This window comes from Suillus subaureus (assembly GCF_016647635.1).
Source record: "Suillus subaureus strain MN1 chromosome Unknown BJ212scaffold_58, whole genome shotgun sequence".
Taxonomy (NCBI): Eukaryota; Fungi; Basidiomycota; class Agaricomycetes; order Boletales; family Suillaceae; genus Suillus; species Suillus subaureus.
The window spans coordinates 1-27,920 of NW_024538614.1; the positions used below are offsets into that span (position 1 = coordinate 1).

Genomic DNA, 27,920 nt, shown 5'->3' on the forward strand with positions numbered 1-27,920 from the left:
CAGGTACATTCGCTCGTCTCGTTTTCCCCTTCTTCCCCAGTCTGTTCATACTCGACTGGGGTAAGTCTCACTATATGATACTCACATTCCTTACTGACGTAGTACAGGACTTACGAAGTCCTTGTCTCTTTAGGTACATACTATATGAGTCTGTTCATACTCGACTGGGGACTTACGAAGTCCTTGTCTCTTTAGACATGTGACGTCTCTTAAACATGCTGAATCACTTGTTCAAGTCTTTCTGGAGTCACCATCTTCTCTGCTGGCTCGAAAGGCAGTGGTGTTTGAAGGGCCTCTGGCCTTGCCTTGCTATTTTATTTGAAGCACAAAAATTTGCTTTACCTGTAGTACAAAATCTTGCGAAAGTGTGTTTTTCCAACAATTTTTGCGACTTAGAAACTGACCTGTGCATGTGAGTAGGAACATCATCAATAAGGAAGCAGTCGATAGTATCTGTTTTTTGGCACATTGCTCAAGTGCTTCTCGCTCTAGCGGATTCTACCCTTCCAGTTCATTAGTTGGCAAAAGCGGTACTTCATTCCATTTTTGAGGATTTCGAGAGCTGCGGTTAGTCGGGGAAGAGCTTGACAGTACTTGCGTTAATAAGTTATGACTTATCGTAAATAAAACGATTGCCGCTGCGCGGTTCCTCTTGTTTATTATATGGTTTGTTTATCTGTACACGTTGGATCAGGGTCCCAAGGGCAGGAGCTAGGCCTCTTGGCCCTTTCCACAGCTTAGTCAGCACGTAGACTAGGTTTCACCATGTTCGTGGCTAGCATCCATCGATTCCATCATCAGCTTGTCTGCTTTGCTCTGGGCTTAGGCCGCCGGCCCTGCTTCAACGTGAATATCGATCGGATATCTACTATTTGTGAGGAAGAATAAGGTTGCGTCCTGGACGCTGAAACATTAATTCAGAGCACATCTCATGAAGAGTAGTGCTGATCTCGACCCGTCGGTGGTTGACGCGGCTTGACTTGCGTTGTTTTTATTGTTTCATCATATATGCTAGATCCATACTCGCGGTACAAACGAAGCGAACACTTTTATTTGTACAATTACAATTCAACTACTGCTCCGCGATTGCGCATTATCCATCAAGATCTTGTTCAATCCATCACGGCGCAGACAATTCTCAAACTTGAAGCTTTTCGCAATTTCATCCAGCTCTGCCTCACTCTTTCCACGGAAATGTTCTGCCCATTCCTTGACAAGATACTCGGTGACTAGTATACTGCGGGACAAGCGACCAACGCGATCGGAGAGTTTCCAGACTGGGAACGGATACAGGTTCTGGTTCTCCTGCGGTATCTCTTCTGTGATATGATTGATAAGAGGTTGATATATGTGCTGGACTTGAGCGGTATCAGCACCCCAAGCGTCCACAGCAAGACGATGTTTCTTCGCCAGGAAGTCCTTCAGTAGGACCATGTACGAAGTTTCCTGTGAAACGTAAACCATGCCCTGGAATCCGATGTCCTTGTACAACCAGATCGACCAGCTCAGACGATCCTGGTATTGTGTCAGCCAGGAGTAAGAGACAGTATTCAGTGCTGATGTACCTGATTGTAGATGGCCAACTGGTCTTTGAGAACCTTGTACCGTCTCTCATTGATGGCGTCTGTAGCAGGGCCATCGTATTGCCTCCTAGCATAGACTGGGCCCCATTCGCCATTCCAGACACAAAGGCCGTGCTGGTCCATCCATTCCCTCTTCCTCTCGTAGGTTTTCTTCATTCTCTGTCGTTGTTCGTCGGAGCTGACGTAGTCCTCTGGACTAGCAGGGAAGCCGTATCCGCTATAGTCTGCAGTCTATATAAGATGGAAACATGAAAACAGTGACTTAGAGTATACCATGGATCGAGTATGCGGTGTTCTGCCACTTCTTGTGCATATCACCGAAATGTGAGAAGTCACTTGCAAATGTGTTTCCATCGAGGAAAATGATATGCTCTGTGTCGACCGAGCGGATGGCGTCGTGGACTTGATCGTAGAACTTGATCACAGCGGTATGCGTGGGGTCAGTGGGTTCGTTAAGTGGGTTATAGCCGGCAATCCACTTGTTGTTAGCATAGTGCTTAGCAAGTTCTTTCCAGAGCCAGATTGTGCGATCCTGGAAGTCTTTGTGTAACCAGAAATTTGCGATGTGCGTGCCAGCATCACAATGCCAAGCAGTGTTTTGACCGCCTGCAGCAGCATGCAGATCAAGGATGGTGTAAATGCCTTGCTGGGCACAGAGGTCAATCACACGGTCAAGGTGCTTGAAACCCTCCTCTTTCAGGACACGGGGATTCAGATCATCTGATCGATTCCATAAGTCGGACGAATTACGAAAACTCGGGGCACGTGCGTACCTTCGAAGTGCCTGTAGTTGAAGGGTAGCCGAATGCAGTTGAGTCCAAGACTCTTGAAGAACTTGGCGTCTGCCTCCTGGAAGAAGTACTCCAGGAACTTGGCTTGCCCATAAGAAGCAGGAACAATGCTGCAGATAATGATTAACTCACCTTGTCGAAGAAAAACTCTGATTTGATAGATCCTACGACCTCGGCGAGAGCAGTACGGATCTGGAATTCGCAGCCTGGGTATCCAGAAATGAAGTTCTCCATGCTATCAGAGGGAGAAAGATCAAGATGCGTAAATGCGTTCGGGAAGTATAACAACCTACTTCATCCATCCTCCGAGACCTGCTCCCCTGAGGATGACCTCCTTGCCATCCCCATCGACGATCTTTGTTCCAGAAACTTTCAGATAAGAAGACATAGCAAAGGAGATATGCAGCACTGCATGATCTTCCTTAGTATAACTTTAAGTAGTGGAGCCAAGGTTGAACGTTTGAACATTGAGTTAACGGACCGGTAGAAGAGTCCACGAGATACCAGTCCGACTATCCATGCTCCGAGGTTTATCCATGTTCCATCAATAGCAGACTTAACGTTCGAAACTTACAGCTTACGGGCGTGGGTGGACTCGTGACTGATCACTGGAGAAGCAGCGTTCCAGAATATTTCGGAGTATCCGACTTGCTGCTGCCGGGCTCCAGTGCCTACAGATACCGTGACATGTTGAAGGCATAGCATTAGCAGGAGTGATTAACAATGTGTCGGATTAGTAAGCCCTGTTGTTCTTATCGCGGAATTCGGAAGATGGGAAGGCGTCACACAAACTGATAAAAAACATTATTTCTCGATACTCAGTGCATAATATAGTGTGCTGAATGACGCTCGACGTCGAGACTACGGCGTCAAGTTGCTCAAGTCAAAAAAAAAATTGATTCAGCTTGGTTGGCAAAAACGGCCATCCGTCGGAAGCCGTCGGACTACTACTAGTACTGACTTATAGTAGATTAGTACGGTTCTTATGTTACACTGCTGGTAGTAGTACCTGGTTTTCGCGCAGCTAGTGAATATTGAATGGTGGCGAAGCAGTGACAGCGCACCGCAAGTAGTCTGGAGAGCAAAAACTACTTGGCTTTAGTATTGCCGGTTATAACCGGCAAAACTCTAGGCGCTTAGCTAGGTTATGTACTGAACCATGTGTACGACATTCCTAATGATGTTGCCAGCCGTTACCCTCACCATTGTAATTAACCACCTCAACCTCATCTAGAACAGTCTGTGGTACTATTATTCCTTGTTCGACCCGATCCAACTTGTCAACATCAAGAGCATTTCCCTTGAGCACTTCAACTTCGTTCATGCTCTGGACTTCTTCAGTCATTTTCAGCTCTTAGTGAGCTACAAATTCAGTGGCGATGTCATCAGGCGAAATACTCTCCGGATCAGCAAGAAGGTCATCTGCACCGCTAGGCTTAGCCGAAGGTTTGCGCGAATTTTGCCAAGTGTTTCAAATGTGTCAGCCGAAAGATTACACCATCATGCAGATTGTATTGTGCCGAGATCAGAGAATGTGCGCTCTACTTCACCTGCATGCCCTACGATCGAGAGGATTGTCACAGAGAAGGCCTTGAGTAGGTGGCTTTCGGAATTGATTGGAAGGTTTTTCCACCAAGAAAGGTTGTCTACGTGGCCGCCTCGACCTTGGATCCGAGCATCTGATGAGTTATCAGTGTCACCACACTGTTGTCAACTTGTTCCAGGCACTCGAAATTGTCATTGATCAGTGATGCCGAGAGGGCGCCCTCCAACATGCACCATCTTACTTTAGGGATGTCGTTTTGCATGTTCTCTTGAATTCAAACTATATTATCAGAGATCTAGATTACATCTCTGTGAGTCTCGGATGCCCTAGAGTTCTACCACGTTTTGCCACTCCCCTTTTGCGGTGAGTTCTGCCGAGGACCGGGCACAACCAGTTTTGCCGAACCGGTTGGCAAAACTCGGTAGCTTTGCCAACAACAATACCAGTGGTAATGGTACCTGGTTTTCGCGCAGCTGCCGAATGGTGGCGAAGTGGTGACCGTACACTGCTCCTCTGCTTTTGCTTGATTTCGCATCGCAATACTTCCTTCAATTCATCAAGGGCAGCTTGATGCAGGCTCATCAATATTCATCACCATCATGCCGATTTCGGGCCTCGGCGATACGGGCGCTGAAAGCCTGAACGGTGGTATATCTAACACGAACTCTAGATCATTATACACCCCAACATCCCCAACTTCCTCACACCTATTCCTCGAATATGACCATGGTCTCAAATGATCCCAGTTGGTGGCCGGCAATTGATTCGAATGTGTTTTTAAGTTATTGGTCGGGTTCGTCGTATCAGTTGACGATATGTCGATCTAACATTGACTTATGGTTTTGCAGTTGCCGCCGGCGTCGTGGTGGTATACGATTGGGGTGAGCAGGATAGTGTTCGAAAACCGCTGATATTCTCATGATATTTCCAGTCTTGACATTCGGACAAGAGGTACGTGGGTGCTATTGCCGGAGCAGCTAACTTGCTAAGAATGATGTCATAGATTGAACTGATCTGGGTGAGTGACAGAGTCTCATATCAGAAGAAAAGCGACAGAATACAATAAAATTTTGTCAGAGGCAGTGCTGGTCTCTCATGACTATACTGTATCTCGTTGTATGTACTTCATGTTACACTATGTTGGCAAGTTGTGCTGACTGCAAAATATTCTAGATACGCTATACTGTAATACCATATTCTGTGTATGTTTTTGAGTCCAACAAGTTTGTATTGTACTAATAGCCCATCTCTCAACATCAGTATCAGCGCTCTGCGTATGTCTCATATGCGCTGTGTTCGATTCTTCTGACCGGCGGTACACAGCATATATGACAATGGTCTCGCTGACAGATGCAGTGAGTATTTCGCAGCTATCTCATTCCCATCATCCAATGGATACATTCTTTTGTAGGGGTAAGTGAGATTCTGACCATTGAACTTGGATGGACATAATGACCACACAGGTGTAAGTCACAGTGTTTGATCCTAGTACGAGGTGATCACTGATTGGGTATTTCAGGCGATATTTTAGGTTACACAACAAATTGGACAAACGTGGTCATACCTGCTATGCTGGGCGGTGAGCTGCAATACCTCAGTGATATTGACTCAACTGAAATACGATGCAAGTCATCATGATTTCTCGGTTGCATGCCATGCATCAGAGATCTAGGATGATGCTTATCTTCCTTGTTATCATCTTCTTGGTTGTAAACATCACCTGCGGGGTAATCATGGCAATAGTACTCAAGCATTCTGTGGGGGGTGAGCTTTACTTGTTGATTTGAAGAACACAACTCATTGGACGAACACCAGAGGAGCTAATACTCTCTGGAATGTATATATGTGATTTTGAATATGAGGGAGATGTCCGGCTTCTGATCTCAATACTTTGGATACTCAACACTGTTTGGGAGGTCCTCGTACTGTGTCTTTCGATCTGGATTGCTGCGAAACACTTCTGTGACCTGCGACGATTCGGCCCATCGACAGGATCGACAATCGGGGACTGTTTCAGAGTGCTAACAAAATCTCACGTGCTTTATTTTGCAAGGTGAGTTTGTAATGTAAATGTGCTTATCTTTTTCTGCTCAAGTTCCGCACGTCCTAGCTTTGTTTGTGTCTCTTGCATTCAACTTGGTCTTCTCTCTTCGGAGGTCTTGGTGAGCCGACCTGTCGTTGACATCTACTCGTAACATTACTCATCATATTTGTAGCATACAAATTCTATGGGAGCTCAGATACTCTACGGTGCCCTTCAAATTTTAGTTAGCGTGCAGATGTTTGTGCTGGGACCACGCCTCATCCTTAGTGTTCGAGAATATCACGCTAAGCTCGTGGCCAACTCCGACGCAGAAACTAGCATCAATTTGATTGTCTTCCAGGAGCGTGTGCATGTATTGACTGTGTAGGGAGATGTCTGCCGAGTGTTCTGCATAAAGGACATATTTGGCTGAGGACCGGTCGTGGTATTTATTTAAGCACCTCAACCTTACATTATCGTTACCTAACACAGCGCTAGAGATATTTAAGATAGATTTTAATGTTGTCCAGAATGCAAAGAACATTTTTGACGTTTGAACTGACATAAACTTGGGTATCGTTTTACGCACGTGCTCGTTCCTTCGCTTACATGAAATATGAACTAGGTGTGCCTGAGGTGCAATGGCGCCCACACCCGTTGTGCCTTCGGCTTCCTGGTTTTGGCTGCATCCCGGGCCTAACATTAGATCCATCATGATGACTACATGATTTCATACGGAACTCTTCTATGCAGTGCAACAAGAACACATGCTGGAAATGAACTTATCACCAACAAGTGAAACTTTCCTGATGATTCATTCGCGTGCGTGATACTGGCTTGCAAGTCAAAATCTACTTTGATTTAATCGAGGACTTCTACTCTGGCTTGATTTCCCATCGAAATATTTATCTCAAGGGCCTTGAGGCGGGCATAAATATTCATCGCCATCGCGCCGATTTTGGCGATACAAGCGCTGAACGGACCAACGGTGATATATCTAGGACAAACACTAGATCGTTATACACCCCCAACATCCCCCACTTGTTCACACCCATCCCTCGAATATGACCGTAGTCTCAAATGATCCCAGTTGGTGGCCGATAATCAATTCGGATATTTATTTCAGCTATTGGATAGGTTCGTCATATTAGTTGGTCAGATATCTAACATTGACTTGCGGTTCCGCAGTTGCCGCCGGCGTCGTGGTGGCATACGATTGGGGTAAGCAGAACAGTGTTCGAAAACCGCTAATATTCTCATGGTATTTTCAGTCCTAACACTTGGACAAGAGTATCCGGATTGTCTAGCAACCGACTCAGTCGTGTCTGTTCATTTCAGAGGGATGGACCCAAGTGTACTGGCAACCTCGAATGGGATGTCAGGAGCATGAAATCTTGATCAGAGAGTACGGGAAAATGGGGATGCATTCGAGGTTGGAACGACCAATAAGGAAAACAACTTGTGTGACCGGTATACGGAACGAATCAATGTAGGATGATCATGAGGAGCGATTATCATCAATTAATGATTTTAGGTATCGATGGGGACAGGATATCGATGGCAGGAAGTTGTCTTTTATGGAGGGAAGACTAAGATACGGAGCTTGGGTGGACAGAGTCCAACTCTGTACTAGATGGACGTAGAATGAATCAGAAGAGTGGGATGATCGAATAGACTAGATAAGGCTTCGATTAGACACACAAGCTTGAAGGGAGGGCAGACAGGTGTACTCATAGAGAGGATCTGTCAAATGTACAAAGAATCGGATCCACCATTTTTCTACCACTCTTTTGCGGCTGGATTTATTCGAGTTTATCTAAATCAAGCAAATTCTCAGTGACGCGATACGACAGAGTTTGACTTGGGACCTACATGGTTGGCTCAAGGCATGTCTAGGAAGGTAGTCGCTGAATGGACCCATCACTAATGGCCCTTCTCCGCGCTGTCTACCTTTCGATGGCATCTATGAGTCGAGCAAACCCTTTCTGCTGAATGACTGAGGGTCGTGGATAAGAGCGGGACAGGCCAGACGCATGCCCACCCCCATATCATCTATCTAGGCAGTAGGAAAGTAGTAATGAGTCGTACTTGAAGGGTGAAAGTGGGCTGATTGTCCTCAGCAACTATTGTTGTGATTGTGCGTCATATCATATCATCGGATCTCCTTGATGCCTTCCCCAAACCACACAACGTCCCACTCCACACAGCCCCTGCGAATATCGTACGCCGTCGCAGGAAGCAATGCCAGCAGTGCGAGGTACAGCGTAACGATGTGGTAAGTACCCGTAGTTCCTGGGTGTGAAGGTGACAGCAATATTAATCTCGCTGCGGAAAGGAAGAAATTGGGTTTTGATGGAAGGGTATGATGCCGGGTGGTGGTGTTCTGGCTATAATGATGCCGGAGAGGGGGCTGATGTGGTGGCTGTGGGTGATGACGTTGGTATTGGGGGAAATCGACTTATCCGTGGATCGTTGAAGTTGGATCTGGGGGATGGTTCAAGGGTGGGAGAGTCGGATCACGCGTGTGCCTGTACAGGGGTCCGAACGAGTTGAGCCTGGATAGGTAGTTGCAGCAGAGATCGTATGCTACTTGGTCTGCTGGTGAGGTGTTTGTTGCAAGGTGGATTTTAATGTGTCGAATAGGAAAGTCCTCGGTGAGGCGGCGTTCTGCAAACGGTAGAGACCAATGGCGGTGAAAAGGCATACGGGGCGGAAGATATTTAATAGTTCTTCTAGATACGGTAGGGAGACAATCAGTTTGTGAAGGACACAAGAGGACGCCTCTCGCAGGAGATGGTTGTATATGGAAGTGAGGTGAAAATCAAGAGTGATTTGATCGAATTCGGGGGATTCACCCAGGAAGCGGTCCATGATGCCCCGTGTATCTGACGAAAGTTTTCTGAGCGCCAAGTCAGTTACGCGAGTAATGAATACATGGGGGACAAGCGAACCAACCCTGCGGGTCTTTCCGCTTTGTGCACAAAAACTTCAAAGTTGACGTCCGGGTTGACTTGGCATGCTGCAACGATGAATTCTACGACAGGTCGTTGGTACAGATCCTATGGATTTCGATAGGGCTGCCGGTCGGTGGCCAAATGCAGTGCACGTACTCGAGTATCTATGATGAAGAAAATTATCAAGAAATCATTGAGGGATGCGCCGAGCGTATCGACAGTGATATTTCCGGGGCGGTCTCGTATCTTCAACAGGATGACAGTACTGGGTACTGAGGGACAATGTTCAGCGTTGGGCGCCAGCAGAAGTCAGAGATGGGTACACAATCGATAAAATGTTTCGTAACGCACATGGTGGGCTCCAGATAGAACTTAGTCTGTTTGATGGGGAGATTTTCGAAGAGATCTTGGAATATGAGGTCTTTCCGCTCCTGGGGTACGTTAGGACCGACAAAGGGAGAGAGGTTAGTGGAACATAGAAATGCACCTCCTCGTGCCCAGAAAGAGAAGTTTGGTCCTGCGTATGGTTTCATCTGTCTGCGAGTTGGCTGCGATTGAGTAGCTCTGTCACAGTCGGAGGAGCGCTCATTGCACATCCAAAGATTTACATAGGCGACTGACTTCTGTGAATAGCGCCCACATGGTTGTCACACGACATGCATATTCTTCCCGCGAACATCACTGATGCGAGCACGTCAACCTTAAGAGTTACCCACAGTTGCCAGTGATGAGCACCTGGTGACCTGATACTACGATTAGAAGAACGCTTCCTTTGGTCGTCTTGGTATATCCGATCAATATCCGAACAACGAGGAGCAAGGTGTCCGAAGTTTTGATCTAGAGAACGTGTCGATCATTCACCGGTCATCAACCACGCATGGTGTAGTTTTTAATGAATATCAGGCTGTGAAAATCGATGCATTGGCCGCCACTTGCCATCGCATCAGCTGTACAACGCACCGACTCTTCCGCACCATCCGATCCTACGCCATCATTGATACGCTTATTGGTAGCCTGGGCCGAACAGGCGAGTCATCTGTTTGCTCCGTGTGGACCTCCCTAATGTTTCGCTTTTCTGGCGGCATGGCCAGAATCTAACCTTGTTGACAAATATCGAAGCTGTGATACCTGGGCCAGCAAGATTGTCGAGACGCTTGTTGGATCGTTACATCAAACGTGGGTCTGATGTAGATCAACAAACTCCATGGTTTCACTGATGGAGCCTCGACCGACAACAAGAACTTCATCTCAAAAATGGCATTGGGACACGTTGCGAAAATCAGATTTTGGCCCAGTGGCCTTTAAATATTCGTGACTGCCAGTGCATCTTACGTCTACTTGGTTAGGTCGGTCATTGAAAACAGGATGCTATGATGCTCGTTTCAACCATAGATATATCTAATACGAACGCTAGCGTCGTATCTACCAAGTTTGCCGTTCCCTCACATCCATCCTCGAACAATAGTATGACCCGAGTATCAAATGATCCCAGATGGTGGCCGACCATTAATGTGGATCTCGTCTATAGCTACTTTGCAGGTTTGTGGAGCCAATCAAATGGTAATGGCGATATGTCGATATCTAACCTTGTATGTCGTTTCGCAGTTGCTTCTTCTGCTGGGGTAATATACGATTGGGGTGAGTAATATCATACTAAAGAACCACCGATATCCTGACAGCATTTCCAGCACTGACGTTTGGACAAGAGGTAAGTCGATGCTATTACCGGAGCAGTCATGTTGCTGAGAATAGTATCATAGGTCGAATTGATCTGGGTGAGCAGAGTCCCAAGTCAGAAGAACAACTTACAGATATGATGGATTCGCAGAGGCAACCACGGTCGATGATGACCGCTCTGTATCTTAGTGTGTGTAACTTGCGTTATATTGTGGTCGACAAATTGTGCTGACCTGAAAATATCCTAGGTGCGCTATTTTGGAATTTTATTTGCTGTGTATGTCTGGAAAGTTAAGCATTTCGTGTTGTGCTAATCATCTGTCTCTCGCGCTCAGCATCAACATATTGTGTATGGTTCCACGCTTACACCGTGTTTGTTTCTTCTGATCGGCGGCATACAGTCAATGTTCCGACAATTTCAATGACGGGTGTAGTGAGTATTCTGCACATATGTCTATCATTCCAATTCACTAACTGCGCTTCTATGTAGGGGTGAGTGATCTTTGACTAGCTTGTTAATGCAATATAATGACCGCCACAGCTGTGAGTTTGTATCGAGCGCGTAGTCCTCTGAGACTGATCGCTGCCTGGATTTGTCAGGTCTTCTTGTGTCCATCACACAAAATTGGATAAATGTCGTCGTAACTGTAATACTTGGTGGTGAGCTTCAATATCTTAGTCGTGTCAATTTGACTGAAATATCACGCGAGTCTTCATGATTGCTCGGTTACGTGCCGTGTATCGGGGATCCAGAAAGGTGATGATATTTCTCGTTGTCGCCTTCCTAGCTGTCAACATCGTCGACTGCGTCTTCGCCGTAATAGTAACGAGCCATATGTCAGGGGGTGAGTTCATTCATGTATGAAAGGCCGCTGCGCCAGACTCATTGTCGATTGCCAGAGGAGCTCATTCTTTCTGGCACTTATCAGTGCAATGTCACCTTCAAAGAGCGAGATAGCACAGTTCTGGAGTCCATGACTTGGATACTGACCACAGCATGGGAGGTCGCCGCATTGTGTCTCGCAGTCTGGATTTCTGTAAAACACTTTCGTGAACTGCGACGGCATTCTTCTGGAGGGATTATTGGGGACTGTTTCGTGGTAATAATGAAATCTCATGTTATTTACTTTGCGAGGTGAGCTGACACTGCGATGGTGTTTTGTTTTTCTATTAATGTTATCTTGAAACACTAGCTTTATTGTTGTTTCTTGTCTCGAGCTTGGTTATTTGTCTCCAGCGATCTCAGCGCCGGTATGCCATTTTTTTCTACCTCTATATACTAAAACAGTTCATCGTTTCTATAGGACCCATATTCCCTAGGACCTCCGATTTATGCTGGTGTTGCTAGTATTTTCTCGCTCGTGCAGTTATTTGTGCTGGGACCACGCTTGATGCTTAGCATTCGAGAATATTACGCTCAGGATGACCCTGATGCAGCAACAAACATGAGTCCGATTGCTTTCCAGGAGCGCGACCACGTGCAAACAAGCACTGGTAGTGTGTGACGTGCCGGATCAAAAGATGTGGGGAACTCCGCAGGGAGCGAGAAAATTCGTTTTTATCTTCTTGTCGTGATACTTATTTATTGAAATATTCAGACAATGGCAAACCGTAGAGATGTACCCTCTCGCGTCCAGATTTTTTTCTTTTTGCCACGCTGCGAACTTCCGGTGTACAAGCTTTTCTGTACATGGTCCACATAATTAAATGCACAGCTGAGTTCATTGACCATCGCTTGTGATTGCCATGCATGCACTTCTTTCTGGAAAGTCTAAAATGTTATGTTTGGCATCGGGTAACCGCTATGATAGCTATGTATAGTAGGACTATCTCGTGCCTCGAGACTCGACATTGTTTTCAGTCGGACCGAAAGTCGGACCAATGATGCTGACTAAGACTCAGCACGATATACTTCGAGTTCTCCTTAATTAACGCGTTAACACCCGGACTTCTTTTCCTTGCTTCGTGTTAGTGAGAGTACTGGCTTGTAGGACACACTCCTCTGAAGGGTTCCTATCTATTCCTAGTCGTCGACAGGCACGCGATGAAGTTCGGAAGGAAGATCACGGTGCGTTATTTTTGCGTATGGCAAATTGGGGGAAGCGAAGTAGACAATCTTGCTTTGACAGACTAACCTTTATGATGAGTGGAGACCCTTCTACATCGACTACAACTTGTTGAAGCGTGAACTCAAGGTGACTCCTTCTCCAAACTGCTCCACCCATCCTCATCCGCTTTATCCGTGTAGTCTCGTACCACCTCTCACAGCTGGGACGACAAAGATGAACGTGATTTCACCACCATGTTGAAAAAAGAGCTCGACAAAGTTCATGATTTCCAGAAACAGAAGGTAAAGCGTCAAAACTTAGTTCATTCCTCTGCTTCAGCTGATGTTGTTCAGACCGCTGAGTTATCTCACCGCATAAGGGATGCTGAAAAGGATGTCCAAAAACTCGTCGCTCAAGAATCATCATCTTCTTCTGAGTCGTCCCCCATCCATTGCTCTGACCCAGAATCGCATCAAGCACGTCCTTCCGACTATGGTCCCGATGAGGGTTCCGACGACGACGACGATATTGACGATAACCAATCTGATGCATCACTCGAAGACCTTTTTCACGGCCTTCAAGAAGAAGTTGCCACCCTCGTAGCAGACGTTCATGACTTGGCGCTGTACACTAAGTTGAATATCACTGGTTTTCTCAAAATCCTAAAGGTACATCCATTCGTGCCTCTCGCCTTATGTTAACTCACTCTTCATCTCCATAGAAACATGATGTACGTCCCCTGCATTTCTTCAAGTGTCATCCTTCATTATCGCCGTCAGAAAATAACGAACCTTCCGCTCAAACCTACGTTTATTCGAAACTATCTTGAAGAAAGACCCTTCTATAAATACAATTGGGACGCCTTGATTGTCAAGTTATCCAAACTGTACGATCTGGTCCGCACCCGAGGTCATCCCGTGCAGGGTGATTCGAGCGCGGGCGGGAACCAGAGTGCCTTTGTACGCCAGACGACAAAGTATTGGGTAATCATCGAATTTTCTTCTTCTCAAATCTATGTTTACTAACTAGACAATTCTAGGTACATCCAGATAACCTCGTACCACTGAAACTGGCCATTTTACGACATCTACCTGTTCTTGGTCAGTGATAGTGTGTTTTCAGTACATTTGTCGATTTACCTCTCCTTGTAGTGTTCAATGCCGAGAAGGAATTCGAACAGAAGGATGCCGGTACGTTTTTTTGATTTTGAAATAACAGAAGATATGACGTCAACGCTTGTTGTAGCCATTACTTCAATATACTTCGACAATGAAGATCTTGAACTTTACCTCGGTCGACTAGAGAAGACAGAGGGTGCCGAAGCTATTCGTCTCCGGTGGTACGGCGACGTAGACGTAAAAACCGTCAGTACGCCCGACTTAGTTTGTAGGGGTCACACTCAATGTCGTCCTTCAGATTTTCGTAGAGCGCAAGACGCACAGAGAAGACTGGACAGGTGAAAAGTCCGTCAAGGCCCGTTTTCCGATCAAAGAACATCTCGTGAATGCTTTTCTGCGAGGAGAATACACCATGGACGCGGAGCTCCAGGCGCTAGTTGACAAAGGCAAGAAGACACAAGCCGAAGTCGATTCAATGATTCAGCTTGCAAGCGAGGTTCAGTATCGTATTCTTACGAAGCAGTTCCACCCGGGTATGTAAGCATACCCATCGTCTGACTTCTTCGCTCATAAATATACTAGTTATGAGGACGTTTTACAACCGAACTGCATTCCAGCTCCCAGGCGATCCCCGTGTACGAATATCGCTTGATACGGAACTCACCATGGTTCGTGAAGACAACTGGGATGGACAGGCGCGTACTGGCGATAACTGGCGGCGAACCGACATTGGTATCGACCATCCCTTCAATCAGGTGCCAGCGGAGGATAAGGAGCTTTTCAAGTGCGTCTCTATTTTTGAGCTGATTCTATCGCACGTTCACGCCCTTTGAAGGTATGGCGTTTTGGAAGTCAAACTTCAGACTCAGTTCGGACAAGAGCCTCCCAAGTGGGTTACGGATCTCGTCCAGTCACATCTTGTCGAAGCTGTTCCCAAGTTCAGGTATGATTCTCACCCACGAGTTGGTTCCACCTCACTCACGGATTGCCGTTAGCAAATTTATCCATGGCTGCGCCACCCTTCTGCCCAATCGTGTAGATCTCGTGCCATTCTGGTTGCCCCAAAGTAAGTGGGCGAACCTACTTCCAGTGTCATGCTTACCTAATATTATCCACAGTGGACACCGACATCCTCAAACCCAATATGGGATACCTCACAGTCGAGCGCCCCACAAAGAACACCCCCGATCTGCAGTCCGGTCTCCTCTCGCCTCTCTCGCCCGATTCGCCCGTACCTTCTTATGTTGAGCCTGTCTCGGAGGGTGAAGACGATGAAGAGATGGACTTGGCGCCTGCTAGAGATGAGGACCGGCGCACGGGGCTGCCCCACGAGGACGTTGCGGCTGCTATCGCATTCCGTGAGAAGTCTCTCAAGGAACGCGACCGTACATCTCAGTTCAACGGGAGTAGCAGCACTCCTGAAGAGGCAGTGTGATGAGCGCACGCCATTGTTGAAGCTGCCACGACCGCCGAGGACTGTGTCGATCGACCCGCTTGCGCCGTCTTCTGCGTTTGATGAGAATCTGCGCGAGCGTTTACAGGCGAATAAAAATGCGCCGCCACGTGCGCAGCATGGTGAGGTGCAGGAGGCTGCAGGCCTGGATGAGGAAAACCTGCGGGAGGAAGACCGTTTATTAGTGAGAGACTGGAGTGCGCCGTCTGGCAAGCGGATCGCAGTGCCTGTCCGTATCGAGCCCAAGGTGTATTTTGCAAACGAGCGCACGTTCTTGGTATGACTTTTTCCGTTGAAGGTCGAGTTTGTCTACTGATCTTTATCATACCAGAAATGGCTGAGCTTTGCGGTGCTCATCGGCTCTATCGCTACGATGTTACTCAACTTCGTACCTGCGGATGATCCGCGGGGCCTGATCAGTGCTGCGCTATTCACACTCACTGCACTGCTTGCGATCGCCTACTCAGCTGTCATATTCGTGTACCGAGCGCTTTGTCTGCGTGCGCGATCGGCGGAAGGACTTTATTATGACAAGTACGGCCCGACTATTCTTTGCTTTGTGTTGTTGGCTGCGCTGGGGACTAACATTGGCTTGAGGGTGGCGGATATGTGATGACATGGGGATGCGTTGTATTTTCGAGCCTTGGACACTGTTATATAGCCGGTGTGAAACCTCTTTACTTAAGGACTGCCTACGAGAGATTAGCCAATTATTGCAACTTGTTCTTGTTATTTTGGGGTTTCTAGTGTATGCTGACTGATGTGAATTCGACCGAATGACGGTGATTCCATGTGATTCCATGCGACTCCTGAGGCTTTTAATGGAGGCACATGGTGCTCGTCCAATAATGTATATGCGCGATTTGATGGATGGTAGAACTGAGGAGATGGCTTGATCCGGAAGGCAAAGTGACTTGGTTTGGGCTCAACAAGACCATACACAAGAAATCTATATAAGAGCCTGAGGGCAGCGACGAACTCCTAAACCCAAAGATCATCATCATCTTATCACAATATTCCTGAGTGTTGCTTCTTGCACCGTACTTCGTTATCTTATCTCGATCAGGTCACTGAAGTCCCTGTTTCCAACAACAACTGTGGCTCGTCGAGCTGCTCATGTGGCACCTCGTAAGTCGCACTCTTCGTACAGCGTCTAGGTCTTATTCACGACTTCGTGTACAGGTGCCAATGCAAGCCCGGAGAGTGCAAGTGTTAATTGAACGTTTGAATCTCGGGCAATCGCAACTCTGTCCGCCTTGTCTTGTATTATTCCAGTCTCGGCGTATGACTATAGGACTTTTGTATGAATTATCACCGAGCAGAGGCGCATAATATGAACACTTGTTGAATTGTTGTGGTGCGAAGATCAGCGCTTCGGCGAGGAGCTTGTCGTCAGTGGTGAAGTCGAGTTTGATTTGGGTGGATCCTTGTTTGTTGTTGTTGGTATTTAGGCACCCACGACCTTCCCAGGCTTGTGCGCTTCATTTGACTATGTGAAATATATCTTGTAAGTCTTAGACTATCGTTCCTGTTTTTATGTTTATTGGTGTGAGCACATGACATACTGCCAATTAGCTTGAGCGAGGATTGTGACATCCATTCCAAACGCAAGCGCCGTTGTCCCACCATGCAGATGTGTCTCATCCGAGAATTCCATCGAATAGGGCCTTGTAATGCCTGGTGGACGAAGGACACCAGGAGCATCCAGTGATCTCAGTAGTAGGAAGTTTGTGGTTGAATGATGGTGTTGTCGCGGAAAGCGCTAGCGAGGATAGCAAAGTCAGCCAAGGTGATAGTGGGGCCCCTTCCATGGGTGCACGAAGAGGTACGATTCTTGCTGTTATATGACGAGTCATCCTTTGCGTTCCAGGCATTCCCTCTCCTCGCTTCCTCGAGCCCAATCACCAAACATGCTGCTCAAATATTCGACCATGCTCATGCACGAGTGTTGGATGAGAGTCAACCAATCTCTCACCGAGGTCTACCAACTAATCCCACCTGACAACCAGCCAGCCATAATCACTACTCCGTCTATCCACAATCCTACACAGCAAACGGTACAAGTTATTTAGTCCCCACCTTCCATCCTGACAGCATGCGACATACATCAATATTAATTGCACGATGGATTTGGCGTAGCGTGCGTTTACTACTGGATGGCACTGCCCTTACTGTGATATTGTTCTTACTCCTGTGATAGCGCAGCTCAGGATCAAGTTGACTGTTCGTGACTTCATTTTCTGAGTTTTCTGATGGTATTGCCAACAGTTGAAACTAAGCTGACCGGCGCTCATCGAGAACATAATAATCAATCTTTAAGGAAGCCTTCAAATTATGCCATGAAAGATTGATTATCAAGGACGGCGCCCACATTGAAGATGCACGGGTCTTCGTCTCTCTCATTTCTGTTTGTAGTCAATATTCATGGATTGTGAATCAGGCTGTGACGATTAATCGATGCATCTTATCAACTGCATGCTGTAGTACCGATATGTCTTGTATCAGATTCTGCACTTACCATTTATTGGCATCCTTCTCATGATGATATGATAGGCTGATGGCCGAGGTGATCGGAGAAGGCGTGCATATGCTTACATTGCTTAGGACACGGATTATTTGTTGAATGGGCTATACAGGTGAGTGATCTGTCTACTTCTCCCTTGTTTCATATATCCGATGTTTTTGCCATGTTGATATAAGCTCCCCTTGTTGGATAATCTCGGAGCTTCTGTTATGCTCGGGGAGACTGCTGGTGGCAGTGCTCATCGGGAATCATCGAAACAGCAAGCCTTTTCGAAGGGTCACATCACGCCTAGGCCTTTACGGTTAGACCCAAGTTTGCATCAGCTTTCATTTATGGGTGCACATTGGCAGTGTACGGCACGTGTTTAACTACTCTCTCAACTCGATCTTTTCTGATGATGTGCCAACAGAACATTACCGCCTTCGGTTCTTCTTATACAATCAAGTTTACTGTACGCCTCATGACATGCAACTCGGTTGTCTCTGGCTGTGCAAATTGATACCCGAGTTTCCTCTCGTGCAAATGTTTCACGACCAATTTTGGTGATCTAAGCACTGGATGGTAATATATATGCCATCGCCACACGTCCGACAACTTGAAGTTCGCCTCTTGCCTACACCCTATCAAGATGGCATTCATTCGTACGTATTTTATCTTACATACACAATCACTCCTTTCTACACGTGTTCGACGCATGTTCCTCTTTGACTCTCCGTCTCAATTAGCGTATTAATTCTTCCTTCCGTCAAACGATTTCCCTCAGTCTTTGATCCCAGACTGAGTCCTTTCCTCGTTCCTAGTTCCTAGTCCGAGTCTCGTCGTCTTCTGACACACCCATTCTCTAACAATATCATGACCATAGCCTCAAACGGTCCCTATTGGCGGCCAATCATCAATGAACATCGTTTTTCTAGCTATTTTATAGGTTCGTGGAGAACAGTCGGATGTTCAAGCTGATGTCTCAATCTAACCTTGGCTGCGGTTTTGCAGTTGCCGCCATGGTTGCAGTAATGTATGATTGGGGTGAGCATGATAATATCAAAGAACTGCTGATATCTTATAAGTATTTTCAGCACTTACGTTCGGACAAGAGGTATGTTGACGTCGTGACCGGAGCAACCATGTCGCTGATAATGGTTCTACAGGTCGAACTGATCTGGGTGAGTAGAGTCTCATGTCAGAGGAACACACATGAAAATACACCTAATTCCAGGGGCGCCATTGGTCCCTAATGACAGTTCTGTACCTCAGTGTACGTAGCTTATTTATCGCGGTTGCCATGTCGTGCTGACTTGAAAGTATCCTAGGTGCGCTATCTCGGTATCTTATATGTTGCGTATGTTCGGAAGGCTAAACAATTGGTGTTGTGCTAATCGTCTATCTCTTATAATCAGCCTGAACATGCTGTGTATGTCCTCTTAGTGCATTTGCTATCTTCGCTTCTTCTGACCAATAGAATACAGACAGTGTTCTGAACATCTCGCTACCGGATAGAGTGAGTCTCCTGCACAGATATCCACCATTCCCCCAACTAACTTTGGTGCCCTGTAGGGGTGAGTACGATTCTTTACTAACTTCTTGGTTCCCTAATGACTGCCACACTATGCTTCCACAGATGTGAGTCTGTTTGGAGTGTGCTAGCCAGGGCTTGTCACTGACTGGATTTTTCAGGCTTTATTATATACGCAGTATCGAATTGGACAAGTGTTGTAGCATTTGCAATGCTGTGGGGTGAGCTTGGCACTTGCGAGAACTCAGTGGTATTCACTTGACTGAAACATGCTGCAAGTCATCATCATTACTCGGTTGCATGCCATGTATCAACTATCCAGAAAGACCCTGATATTTCTCATTGTCACCTTCCTGTCTGTCAACATTTTCCGCGGAGTGGTCGTCATATTGATGATGATGTATACTTCAGGGGGTACGCTTAGTTGTGGATGACGAAAAATACGCATCTCATTGATGAATACCAGAGGAACTCATTCTCTCCGGCACCCATATGTGCTCATCCCTCTATGTGGAAGAGATCGTACTTCTGTCTTCCATGACTTGGATACTCGCCTTTGTGTGGGAGGTCCTCGCGCTGTGTCACACAGTCTGGGCAGCAGTAAAACACTTCCGTGAACTGCGACAACATTCGGCAGGAAGGATTGTCGAGGACTATTTCACGATGTTGATCAAAACTCACATGCTTTACTTTGCGAGGTGAGCTCATATTGTGGTTGTTGTTTCCTTTTTTCCACTGAAGGGTCGGACGTGGTAGCATGGTTGCTGCTTCTTCCCTCCAGCTCATTATTGATTTCTCTACAATATTCCCAAAGGTATGTCAATCTTTCACTTACCTCTCCACGCGACCACAGTTCATCATTTCTACAGTACTCACTTCGCCAGAACAGACAGATTGATTCGGGGCTTCTTCAGATTTTTAAGGTCATGGAGATGTTTCTCCTAGGACCCCGCCTGATCCTTAGCATCCGAGAATATCACGTTAAGCTCGTGGCTGATTCCAACGCAGCAACCGGCATGACCTCAATCGCTTTCAAAGAGCGTATGCATGCATCGACTAGTAGTGGAGTCTAATGCTCGGTTAGTGCTCTGCAAGGAGCAGGATAATTTGCTTTATTTATTCCCGCTTTTGTGATAGTATGCAAGCTTCTTCGACTGTATTGGAATCGACTTGTTGTTTGATATACAGGCTGATACTGCTTCAAGATCTCTACAGCGGTCATTGGCCTCTTCACTCGCAAGCCGTACACACACCTTCTCTGGATGCGTGAAGTCGCAGTGACGCCTGTATGAGCAGCTTTGTCCTGAGTTTATTGTTTCAGGACAGGCCTGCCGTTGGCACCTCAAGTATTTGCTCTCCTCACCTCCTCACCTATAACTCCCAGCAGATGGGACTCCATGGATTGCGTGTGCACGACAGCTCTCAATTAGTATCTAGTGTAACATCAACATTGAGTCGCATGTAGCACCAACGATTCATCCTGCCAGTACACCTGCCGGACATCCATCTCCATAATCTACTTCATCGATCTTCGCCAACTCACCTTCACACGCACACTATCATGATTCTTGCCATTCTCAGCGCTCCATGCTGTGATTCACAAGTAAGATGCATAGCCTAACGCCTTTAATTGCACAATGCATAGCACGGAACTATCTGAGCCCTGATCCGTTGCCTCGGGGCTTGCAGTGTGTCACAATCTGCATATGATATTCAGCTCGCCAGTAGACGCCTACTGGGCTATACGCCACGCTATGGCTGAACTTGCTAATAAGTTAGCTTTTTTCGACTTCTTCTCGAGCCTGAATGTGACATTGAGGACCTAGCCCCGTCAATAAACCTAGGACCTTTGTCAAGTTTCAACCTTACCGGCGTAAAGTTGGAACCTATACATATCCGCACCAAGCCGTGGTTGTACTTACATAAACAATTCATTTACGTAGCTTAAAACGCGCCATGCATGCTCTCGGTGGTGGTTGGTCACTCCAATATTTTTCGTTACATCTAATGTATAACTTCCCACTCATATCCAATACTGAAGACTCGTTTGTCAAGAGAGTAGACTACGAGATGCAACCCAAAGCAGGATTCCTGTCTCTTGCTGACGAACTACGGTTTTACATTCTCAGCTTTCTTTCTTACCAAGATATTCTTCGTTGCACATCCGTGAGTCACAATCACATTGATATGTCATTGTTATCTTAGACAGACTTTTATACCGACGATCCTCTTGCTCTGGCAGGTATGTAAGGCCCTTCACCAGACGTACATGTCCTCCTCCAGGCTTCAGTACACCGTTGAACTTAGTGGCCAACACTTACTTCTTGTACCCAACACAGGCGATCTCACACCTGTTTCCCAGCGCCTACAACTCTTGAGGGACAGAGCCCATGCATGGTTCAAGTTTGATCTCCACTCTTTCAAAACGATTTCCATACCAAACATACGGTCCGGTCACGAAACATTTTTCAATGATGGGCATTTCTACTTCTGGGACAATATGGAAAACTCGGCCACGATCATTCCAGTACTACCAAAGCCCTCGCAACAAATAATCAAGCGCAAGTGGTCCCCAGAAGCGTTATGTCTAGTTCCCCACTCATTCAACCGCAAGGTATTCATAGACCCAGGACAAAACCTGATTGTCATGCTGTATTCTCCTGATTACGACTTTGAGACGTTCTACATTGACCTTAGAGCGCTGGATAGTGGTGGTATTCACCCCCAGGCTGCTGGACGGGAGCTGTTTCTGTCAGATCTGCCCGAAGATGATGACGACCTTATTGAAACAACGGGAACGAGCCTTAAAGGTTGTGGGAAGCACTTCGCGTTGCGGCGTGAATGTGTGACCTCAGTTGAAGATGAGGATGGCGAAGGAATTTCCCGCGAGCATATGTTGCATCTACAGATTTGGGATTGGCAACACTCAACAACATCTAGTGTGAGTTGATCAAAATTGTTCAATCGTTGAAAGACTTGATAGTTGATTCTCTGTTTAGAGTGTCCTCAGCGACGTAATACGTTACCCAGCCACGCGCTCAAGCGATTTTTGTTTTCTTGAAAACAATAGGTTGCTAGTTGTCATTGAGGATTTGAGGCTCTATTCGATCGAGGATATGTCACAGGCGCCGCAATTACTGGCGAGCTTCCTGTCGCCCCTCTTACTGTCAAATATACAGTGCCTCTTTCCGATGGATGATATTGAACATGGTGCACAGCTGCAGATGCAAGACCGACAAATGATCACCCCAGACCCTACAAATCAACTATTATGCCTTATCGCGTCTGATCTGGTCTTCGTCATTTCCACAAGGATCTTCTTCGACCTCGATGGAATAGCAGCTGCAACGCCAATACCATGGAGTCATTGGGGTCCTTCAAACACCCGTGTTCTTGAGCACCCGGATCCACTTCGATTCAAAATTCACGTTCGCGGGAATCGAGTTTTGCAGTCATTCGAAGTCGATGCTGGTTCCATCCAGTATAAATTACGTATGATGGACTTCAGCCCGCGCTAGCTGTCACGAACAGGCGGGGTCTAGGACGAGTGGTGAAAGAGCCATCGACGATAGACATTGCTGGATCCTTTGGAGCTCAGGGGTTAGCTTGACAACGTCTCTGCCTTACGTCGAGGTCGTATCGGATAGAAGATTCGATAAGTTGCAGAACGTATGGCTTGAGAGGGATAGGATATATTTGCTCAATACAATTTGGGAATACACTGTCATACGCGGTTCTGTTCGGGATCTTACAGGACTGTCGAGGGGGCTTGAGGCCATTGACTTGTAGAGTAGAATCTATTATCAGCTAGTCGATTTAGCTAGTTAGCTCTGATGGCGGGTCGATGACTTGGTGAATGCTTAGACTATTATCAAGAGTCGAGGCCTTCTTAACAAACTTTGTTGGAGTCATACCATGGAAGTGATCTGGGTGATTGAAACATTCAACGTTGTGGAGATGCAAACTCAACATAGCGACGAAGACTTTAGTGTTAGTGACAGTTTGAGTAGAAAAGATGATTAATCTACGAGACACAAATGATGAGGAACGAAAATTAGACGACTCGTGTTACGAAAGCGCGAGAAGTTTGTGCTTTGGGGATCGCGAGCAGTGCTTCGGAACGTGTTTTGGAGATGGGGGCGGATAGACAAAAGCGCCAACAAACGGGGATACGACGAAAAGAAACACAGCTCACGAATCTTGGGATCCCAAGTCTTTTGAGGGAGTGCACGAACTAAAATTCTCCAAGAGAGAAGTGATACAAAATGGGGGATCGCAGGGGGACGCGGTATGTATAAGTTACCTAAAGAAATTAACGTGGACGAGTGACTAGAGCTCACCTGCTCTACAAGAGCGCCGGCAGAGAGGAACATAAATATTGTGCAGATTGCTGAAAATGAGCCGAGATACTTGAGGATCCTTGAGGGGGCCATCAGTGAACCGGTGAAGAAAGTAGAAGGCCATATAACACAATATGTGGTGCACGATCGCACACATCGCCCACGATTGAGCGAGATGGGCTGAGGGAAGTCGTCGCACTGAGTTTGAATTTGTGTCTCGCATCGGGTTGTCGTTTGGCCAACGATCCTTCAAGATCTCTACGATGGTCATTGGCCTCTTCGCTCGCAAGCCGTACACACGCTCACATCGACTTCCCAGCAACACCCAGGCCGACTCCATTGGTAAATTCCTGCCAAGCGTGAAGTAACAGACCCAATCGCCTTGTATGACCCATCCCACCTCAGATACTGTACAGATCATAGAACACCTCGGCCTTTTGTCCTTTGGGTCTAGAGTCCTTTGCCTCAGTCCCGCCTGCAAGTTACATCCAGACATTATTCCGAGTGGCAGGCAAGTTGTGGTCAGTCCTTGCTCGAGCCTCGGGGCATCGCTTCGTACCACAACGTACCCTCCAAATCTCACCAGTCCGCCATGCACGCCTCCAGAATCAGAACGGCAAGGTACTCTGGCTGCCCTCGCACTCAGGGTTCGAGCATGGCTCGACTTTCTCTTTCGTCCAACTATGACAAGTCTGAGTACTGGCTAGCAACTTTCTAGTGCATCTACGGTGCCCAGTCGTGGTATGTGCATCAATCAGAATATATTACTCCACGAAACACGGCGAGTATAACTCACGAGATATCATGTCATACACATCCGTTGATATGAGCCATAGCGGGTGGTGATACCGCAGCAGTGGTTAATATTCCTGAATGCAGGATATTCCATAGAAATGAAGCGATGTAAGATAATATCCCACCTGATCCAATATACACAAGTCCGTGTCTACATCTATCCAACATCAACATCGTCATCAGCCAACCAACCAGACTCACACACATCTAACTGCTCGGGGTATCAACCGACAGTCCATCATCGCACCCAGCCTTCTCATCGCTTTTTGGGTCCACTTGCTCCCACTCCTTCAACGCATTCTCAAGGCCCTCCCACACCGCCTGACCAAGATGAACGCCCCCCAACTCCCCATCATCCGGCACCTGTGCATCGGCAGTGTCAGCCATTGCAGGGCTCGGTATCCGCAAGTTAACAACAGCACACTCGCGGTAAAGCGCGCCCGCTTTCAGAACTTCTTCTGGAGCATCTGTGCCTTGGCGAGCATTGCTCTTAAAAGGCGTTGGGAGAAAAAGGGCGTGCAGCACAGATTGCATAGCAGATGTCGTGGATTTTGTGAGAAGACGGAGGAAGGGCTGGAGGAGTATGTGCCTGAAGAATCGTCAGTATTTAAGTATTCAAATCAAACGAAGAATCTGACAGAACAATGCCGAACATGGATTGATTCCGTCCCCGAACTGCATTTAATAGCGGTGCGATGGTATCTGATCTAGAGAGCCCGGGACACACGGATACAGCGACGATATTGGACTTTTGCACCTTGTCGCTGACGACGTGGATGGTGGAGTCGTCTGTCTTTGGTATTTGTCCGCCTGATGGCAGTGCATCGAGGACGCGCTGGAGGTGGCGAGTGAAAATAATCATTTGAAGGGAACGCCAGCCCTCTTGGTGGAAAAGTGAAGATGTTGGAGGTGGCGTGGAGGTTGGGGAATAAGAGGGTGCGGCTGCGGCGTAGAAAGGGTTGACAACGTTAATGATGCGTATATCGCGTTCGGTGGGTGCGACGAGGAGGGCAGGGAGGAGAAGGGTGAGAATTAAGAACGATGCTAATGAAGCGTTTTGTCTCTCCTGGGTTAGTACAGCAGGATCCTGGCGACCGATCATAGAGCCTAGCTGTTGATACTCATGTGCGAATATGATAGCATCCAGTCTAGTCTCCTTCGCTGTGAGGAAGCGGGAGCAGAAGGAACGGACAGAAGACGCAGATGTCAGATCACATTCGTCTGCAAATATCTGGTCGTTCTTGGTGTTCGATCGTAAGAGGTTGATGAGAATATCTACTTCAGGATCTTGTACTGGCTTAGGCGAGAGAGCAATGATATGTGCGCCTCGCTGAGCAAGGTTCTGGATGAGCGTTAGGCCTAGCGGAGTGAACCCTCCCTGATGAAGTGAGTGATGCGGATGCACGTGGGAGGGTAGCATACGTACTGTGAGGAGGACTACCCTAGCGTGCATGTCTCGTTCACGGTTCGTCGTGCGCCCTTGTGAGAATGCGCGAACCACTATAATGGCAAGGATAGAAATGAACGCGTGCACATAGTATTTGGATGGGAGCACGGCATTGACTGCCGCTGCAAGGACTTTGAGCACCATTGCGAAGTTTCGCGAGACCTATCAGTTATGCAAAGTTGCAAACAGGGCTGTCATTCGCGCTGAGGAGGTTCAAGATGCTTTGATGGTGTGCTTTAAGGGTATAGTTCTAGGGTATACCGTGGATTGATCACGTTGAGCGGCTCAGTTGTACTTTCGTTGCAGCAGATTTGCGGAGTCTCAAAAAGCCAGTTCCTCCAGCGTCAAACTTCGCAGACATCAAGACCCCCATGCTCGTTCTGACTGCTCCTACATTCAAAAGCTCACACCTCTGGAGTGGAAGTGACGATACTGCTATGCCGAGCCTGCATTGGAGAGGATAAAGTGGGCCACGGAAATGCTCAATATACACCATCCAATAACTACGATTTGCATCTAAGGAATCCGGGCCTGTGTGTGTTGAAGACGTAGTAACTGTATCATGAACGCCCTCTCAGCAGCTTCGTGAGTTGCAGTCTGCTTCTTTTAGTCTTATATGCAAAGATTCACATTATTACACACTTATTCACGCGAGTTCAATGGAACTCAATCGCAGCACATCATGCGCTCCATCCCACTTCAGATGCTACTATATAGATCATACACCTCGCCCTTTTGTCCTTTCCTCATCTCGCCTGTAAATTACATCCCAACGCACATCCGCCACCGCCTTCGTTGTCACGCCTCCTTCTGTGACCCGATATGTCTTGCTGCATCCCTACCACGACGGTCAACTGGTCGTACATGATAAACTGGCGTGTGCACCACGAGTGATGACGAGTTGACCTGCGATATCGTGTGAGAAATACGCGATATAACAGCTCAACTCACCAGCACCAGAAGTTAGAACGGCCACTCAGATCTCAGGTACGCGCATGGAGATGTCTTGAAGCCGTACAAAACCGTCGTGGCACTTGCATATTCGACACCAGCGAACGCATGGACAGCAATTTTTAACATTGTTATATGGAGATTCGTTTCACCACCTCAACCAATCTCGAGTAAGCACCCATTCAATCGTGTCCTACTTCCCCCACAAACCCACGAAGAGCCTTATGTTCCGTATGATCACCCACGGCATTGAAACCAATTGGTGTCTACTCACCAGCTTCAGAAACACGACAATCACTTTTCGACTCGCACCCTTTCACTGATCTCTTTGCTACTGCAACGCCGTCGTCATCTATGGGTCAGATCAGTGTATGTACGGCGTGCTCCGTGTATCCTCTATCATTCTGAGACGTGTCAATGTAGTTCTCGCCTCCCCTACAAGGCATATAGCCTCCTCATAGGAAAAGGTTGGGATATAGTTGTCCTAGTGGGTGCGCACTCATGTCGATCCTTTTCTTGCCTCCGAATCTTATGGTACTGACCAACGTGTATCCCCTGCAGAGCAAGCTTACAATTTCATGCATGAATATGTATCCGATGCCAGTCTGTTTTTGACATTTCCATCGTGATCGCGAAGCAGGATCGACGAGTCTCGCTACCAGCATCAAACAAAATATTGGGGAACACCACGCTGCGAAATTTAAGAAAGACGGGTGTTCATTGGATTAGCGTGAGCTCGGGCGAATATACGAAGATACAACCATTAACATACACCACATGGTCACAGTCAATGGCATAATGTATTGGAAGAGCGAAACTTAAATGCTCAGTGAATGTCAGTGAACCCACTTCAGACGTAGAATTGTGCAACCATGTAGGGGTTTGGGTAAAAAGAATCAAACGACAATGGACATGAACAATGCGCTAAGTGCAACCGTGGGCACCACCATGGTTGCTATTTGCTGCACCATCCTGGAGGGGTGTGTCAACGCATTCCAAGCGCCATGGAGGAGGCATCCTCAATCTCCCATGTGACCAACACGAATAATAGCAGAGGAACGCTTTGCACCAATGTACATCTGGGAGCGAATCAATATCAGATGTGTCGTTTTCCTACGGCACAGTAGCCTGTTGGCTAGACGGACATCAAGTATTGTCTA

The 27,920-nt window shown here is 47.1% G+C and overlaps 8 protein-coding genes across 8 annotated transcripts; 3 read left to right on the plus strand and 5 right to left on the minus strand.

Moving 5' to 3' along the window:
* Positions 1-973: 973 nt before the first annotated feature.
* BJ212DRAFT_894676 (glycoside hydrolase family 5 protein) lies at positions 974-2,727 on the minus strand. The gene is made up of 5 exons (XM_041344291.1): positions 2,507-2,727; positions 2,357-2,453; positions 1,857-2,303; positions 1,566-1,807; positions 974-1,515 (listed from the first exon to the last, which is right to left on the minus strand). Exons 1-5 carry the CDS (start codon positions 2,606-2,608, stop codon positions 1,069-1,071), a joined length of 1,335 nt encoding a protein of 444 aa, XP_041186899.1. The 5' UTR covers positions 2,609-2,727; the 3' UTR covers positions 974-1,068.
* Positions 2,728-3,874: 1,147 nt separating this feature from the next.
* BJ212DRAFT_1284373 (uncharacterized protein) lies at positions 3,875-4,036 on the minus strand (the record flags this gene model as incomplete). The annotated part of the gene is made up of 1 exon (XM_041331815.1): positions 3,875-4,036. A coding segment is annotated over one exon (162 nt), but the record flags the coding sequence as incomplete, so codon positions are not given.
* A 4,493-nt stretch (positions 4,037-8,529) lies between these two features.
* On the minus strand, positions 8,530-9,430 carry BJ212DRAFT_1486673 (Gtr1/RagA G protein conserved region-domain-containing protein; the record flags this gene model as incomplete). Its single annotated transcript, XM_041341150.1, has 4 exons — positions 8,530-8,842; positions 8,899-9,002; positions 9,054-9,169; positions 9,223-9,430. 4 exons carry the CDS (start codon positions 9,428-9,430, stop codon positions 8,530-8,532), a joined length of 741 nt encoding a protein of 246 aa, XP_041186901.1.
* Positions 9,431-12,618: 3,188 nt separating this feature from the next.
* Positions 12,619-15,806, plus strand: BJ212DRAFT_1449755 (VTC domain-containing protein; the record flags this gene model as incomplete). Its single annotated transcript, XM_041338744.1, has 15 exons — positions 12,619-12,642; positions 12,704-12,769; positions 12,823-12,924; positions 12,976-13,290; positions 13,402-13,605; positions 13,662-13,722; positions 13,774-13,812; positions 13,868-13,986; positions 14,039-14,273; positions 14,323-14,524; positions 14,576-14,683; positions 14,736-14,806; positions 14,859-15,169; positions 15,198-15,470; positions 15,525-15,806. 15 exons carry the CDS (start codon positions 12,619-12,621, stop codon positions 15,804-15,806), a joined length of 2,412 nt encoding a protein of 803 aa, XP_041186902.1.
* Positions 15,807-16,906: 1,100 nt separating this feature from the next.
* Positions 16,907-17,733, minus strand: BJ212DRAFT_1304281 (uncharacterized protein; the record flags this gene model as incomplete). The annotated part of the gene is given in 5 exon segments (XM_041333567.1): positions 16,907-17,106; positions 17,217-17,280; positions 17,300-17,414; positions 17,478-17,598; positions 17,712-17,733. The coding sequence occupies 5 exon segments, from the start codon at positions 17,731-17,733 to the stop codon at positions 16,907-16,909; spliced, it is 522 nt and encodes a 173-aa protein (XP_041186903.1).
* Positions 17,734-21,201: 3,468 nt separating this feature from the next.
* BJ212DRAFT_1393791 (uncharacterized protein) lies at positions 21,202-21,673 on the plus strand. Its single transcript, XM_041337127.1, has one exon. The coding sequence runs from the start codon at positions 21,235-21,237 to the stop codon at positions 21,430-21,432; it is 198 nt and encodes a 65-aa protein (XP_041186905.1). The 5' UTR covers positions 21,202-21,234; the 3' UTR covers positions 21,433-21,673.
* On the plus strand, positions 21,202-23,091 carry BJ212DRAFT_896249 (uncharacterized protein). Its single transcript, XM_041344293.1, has 2 exons — positions 21,202-22,168; positions 22,227-23,091. The coding sequence occupies exons 1-2, from the start codon at positions 21,497-21,499 to the stop codon at positions 22,743-22,745; spliced, it is 1,191 nt and encodes a 396-aa protein (XP_041186904.1). The 5' UTR covers positions 21,202-21,496; the 3' UTR covers positions 22,746-23,091.
* Positions 23,092-24,569: 1,478 nt separating this feature from the next.
* On the minus strand, positions 24,570-25,953 carry BJ212DRAFT_1284361 (uncharacterized protein; the record flags this gene model as incomplete). The annotated part of the gene is made up of 3 exons (XM_041331813.1): positions 24,570-24,951; positions 25,001-25,740; positions 25,789-25,953. 3 exons carry the CDS (start codon positions 25,951-25,953, stop codon positions 24,570-24,572), a joined length of 1,287 nt encoding a protein of 428 aa, XP_041186906.1.
* Between the last annotated feature and the right edge of the window lie 1,967 nt (positions 25,954-27,920).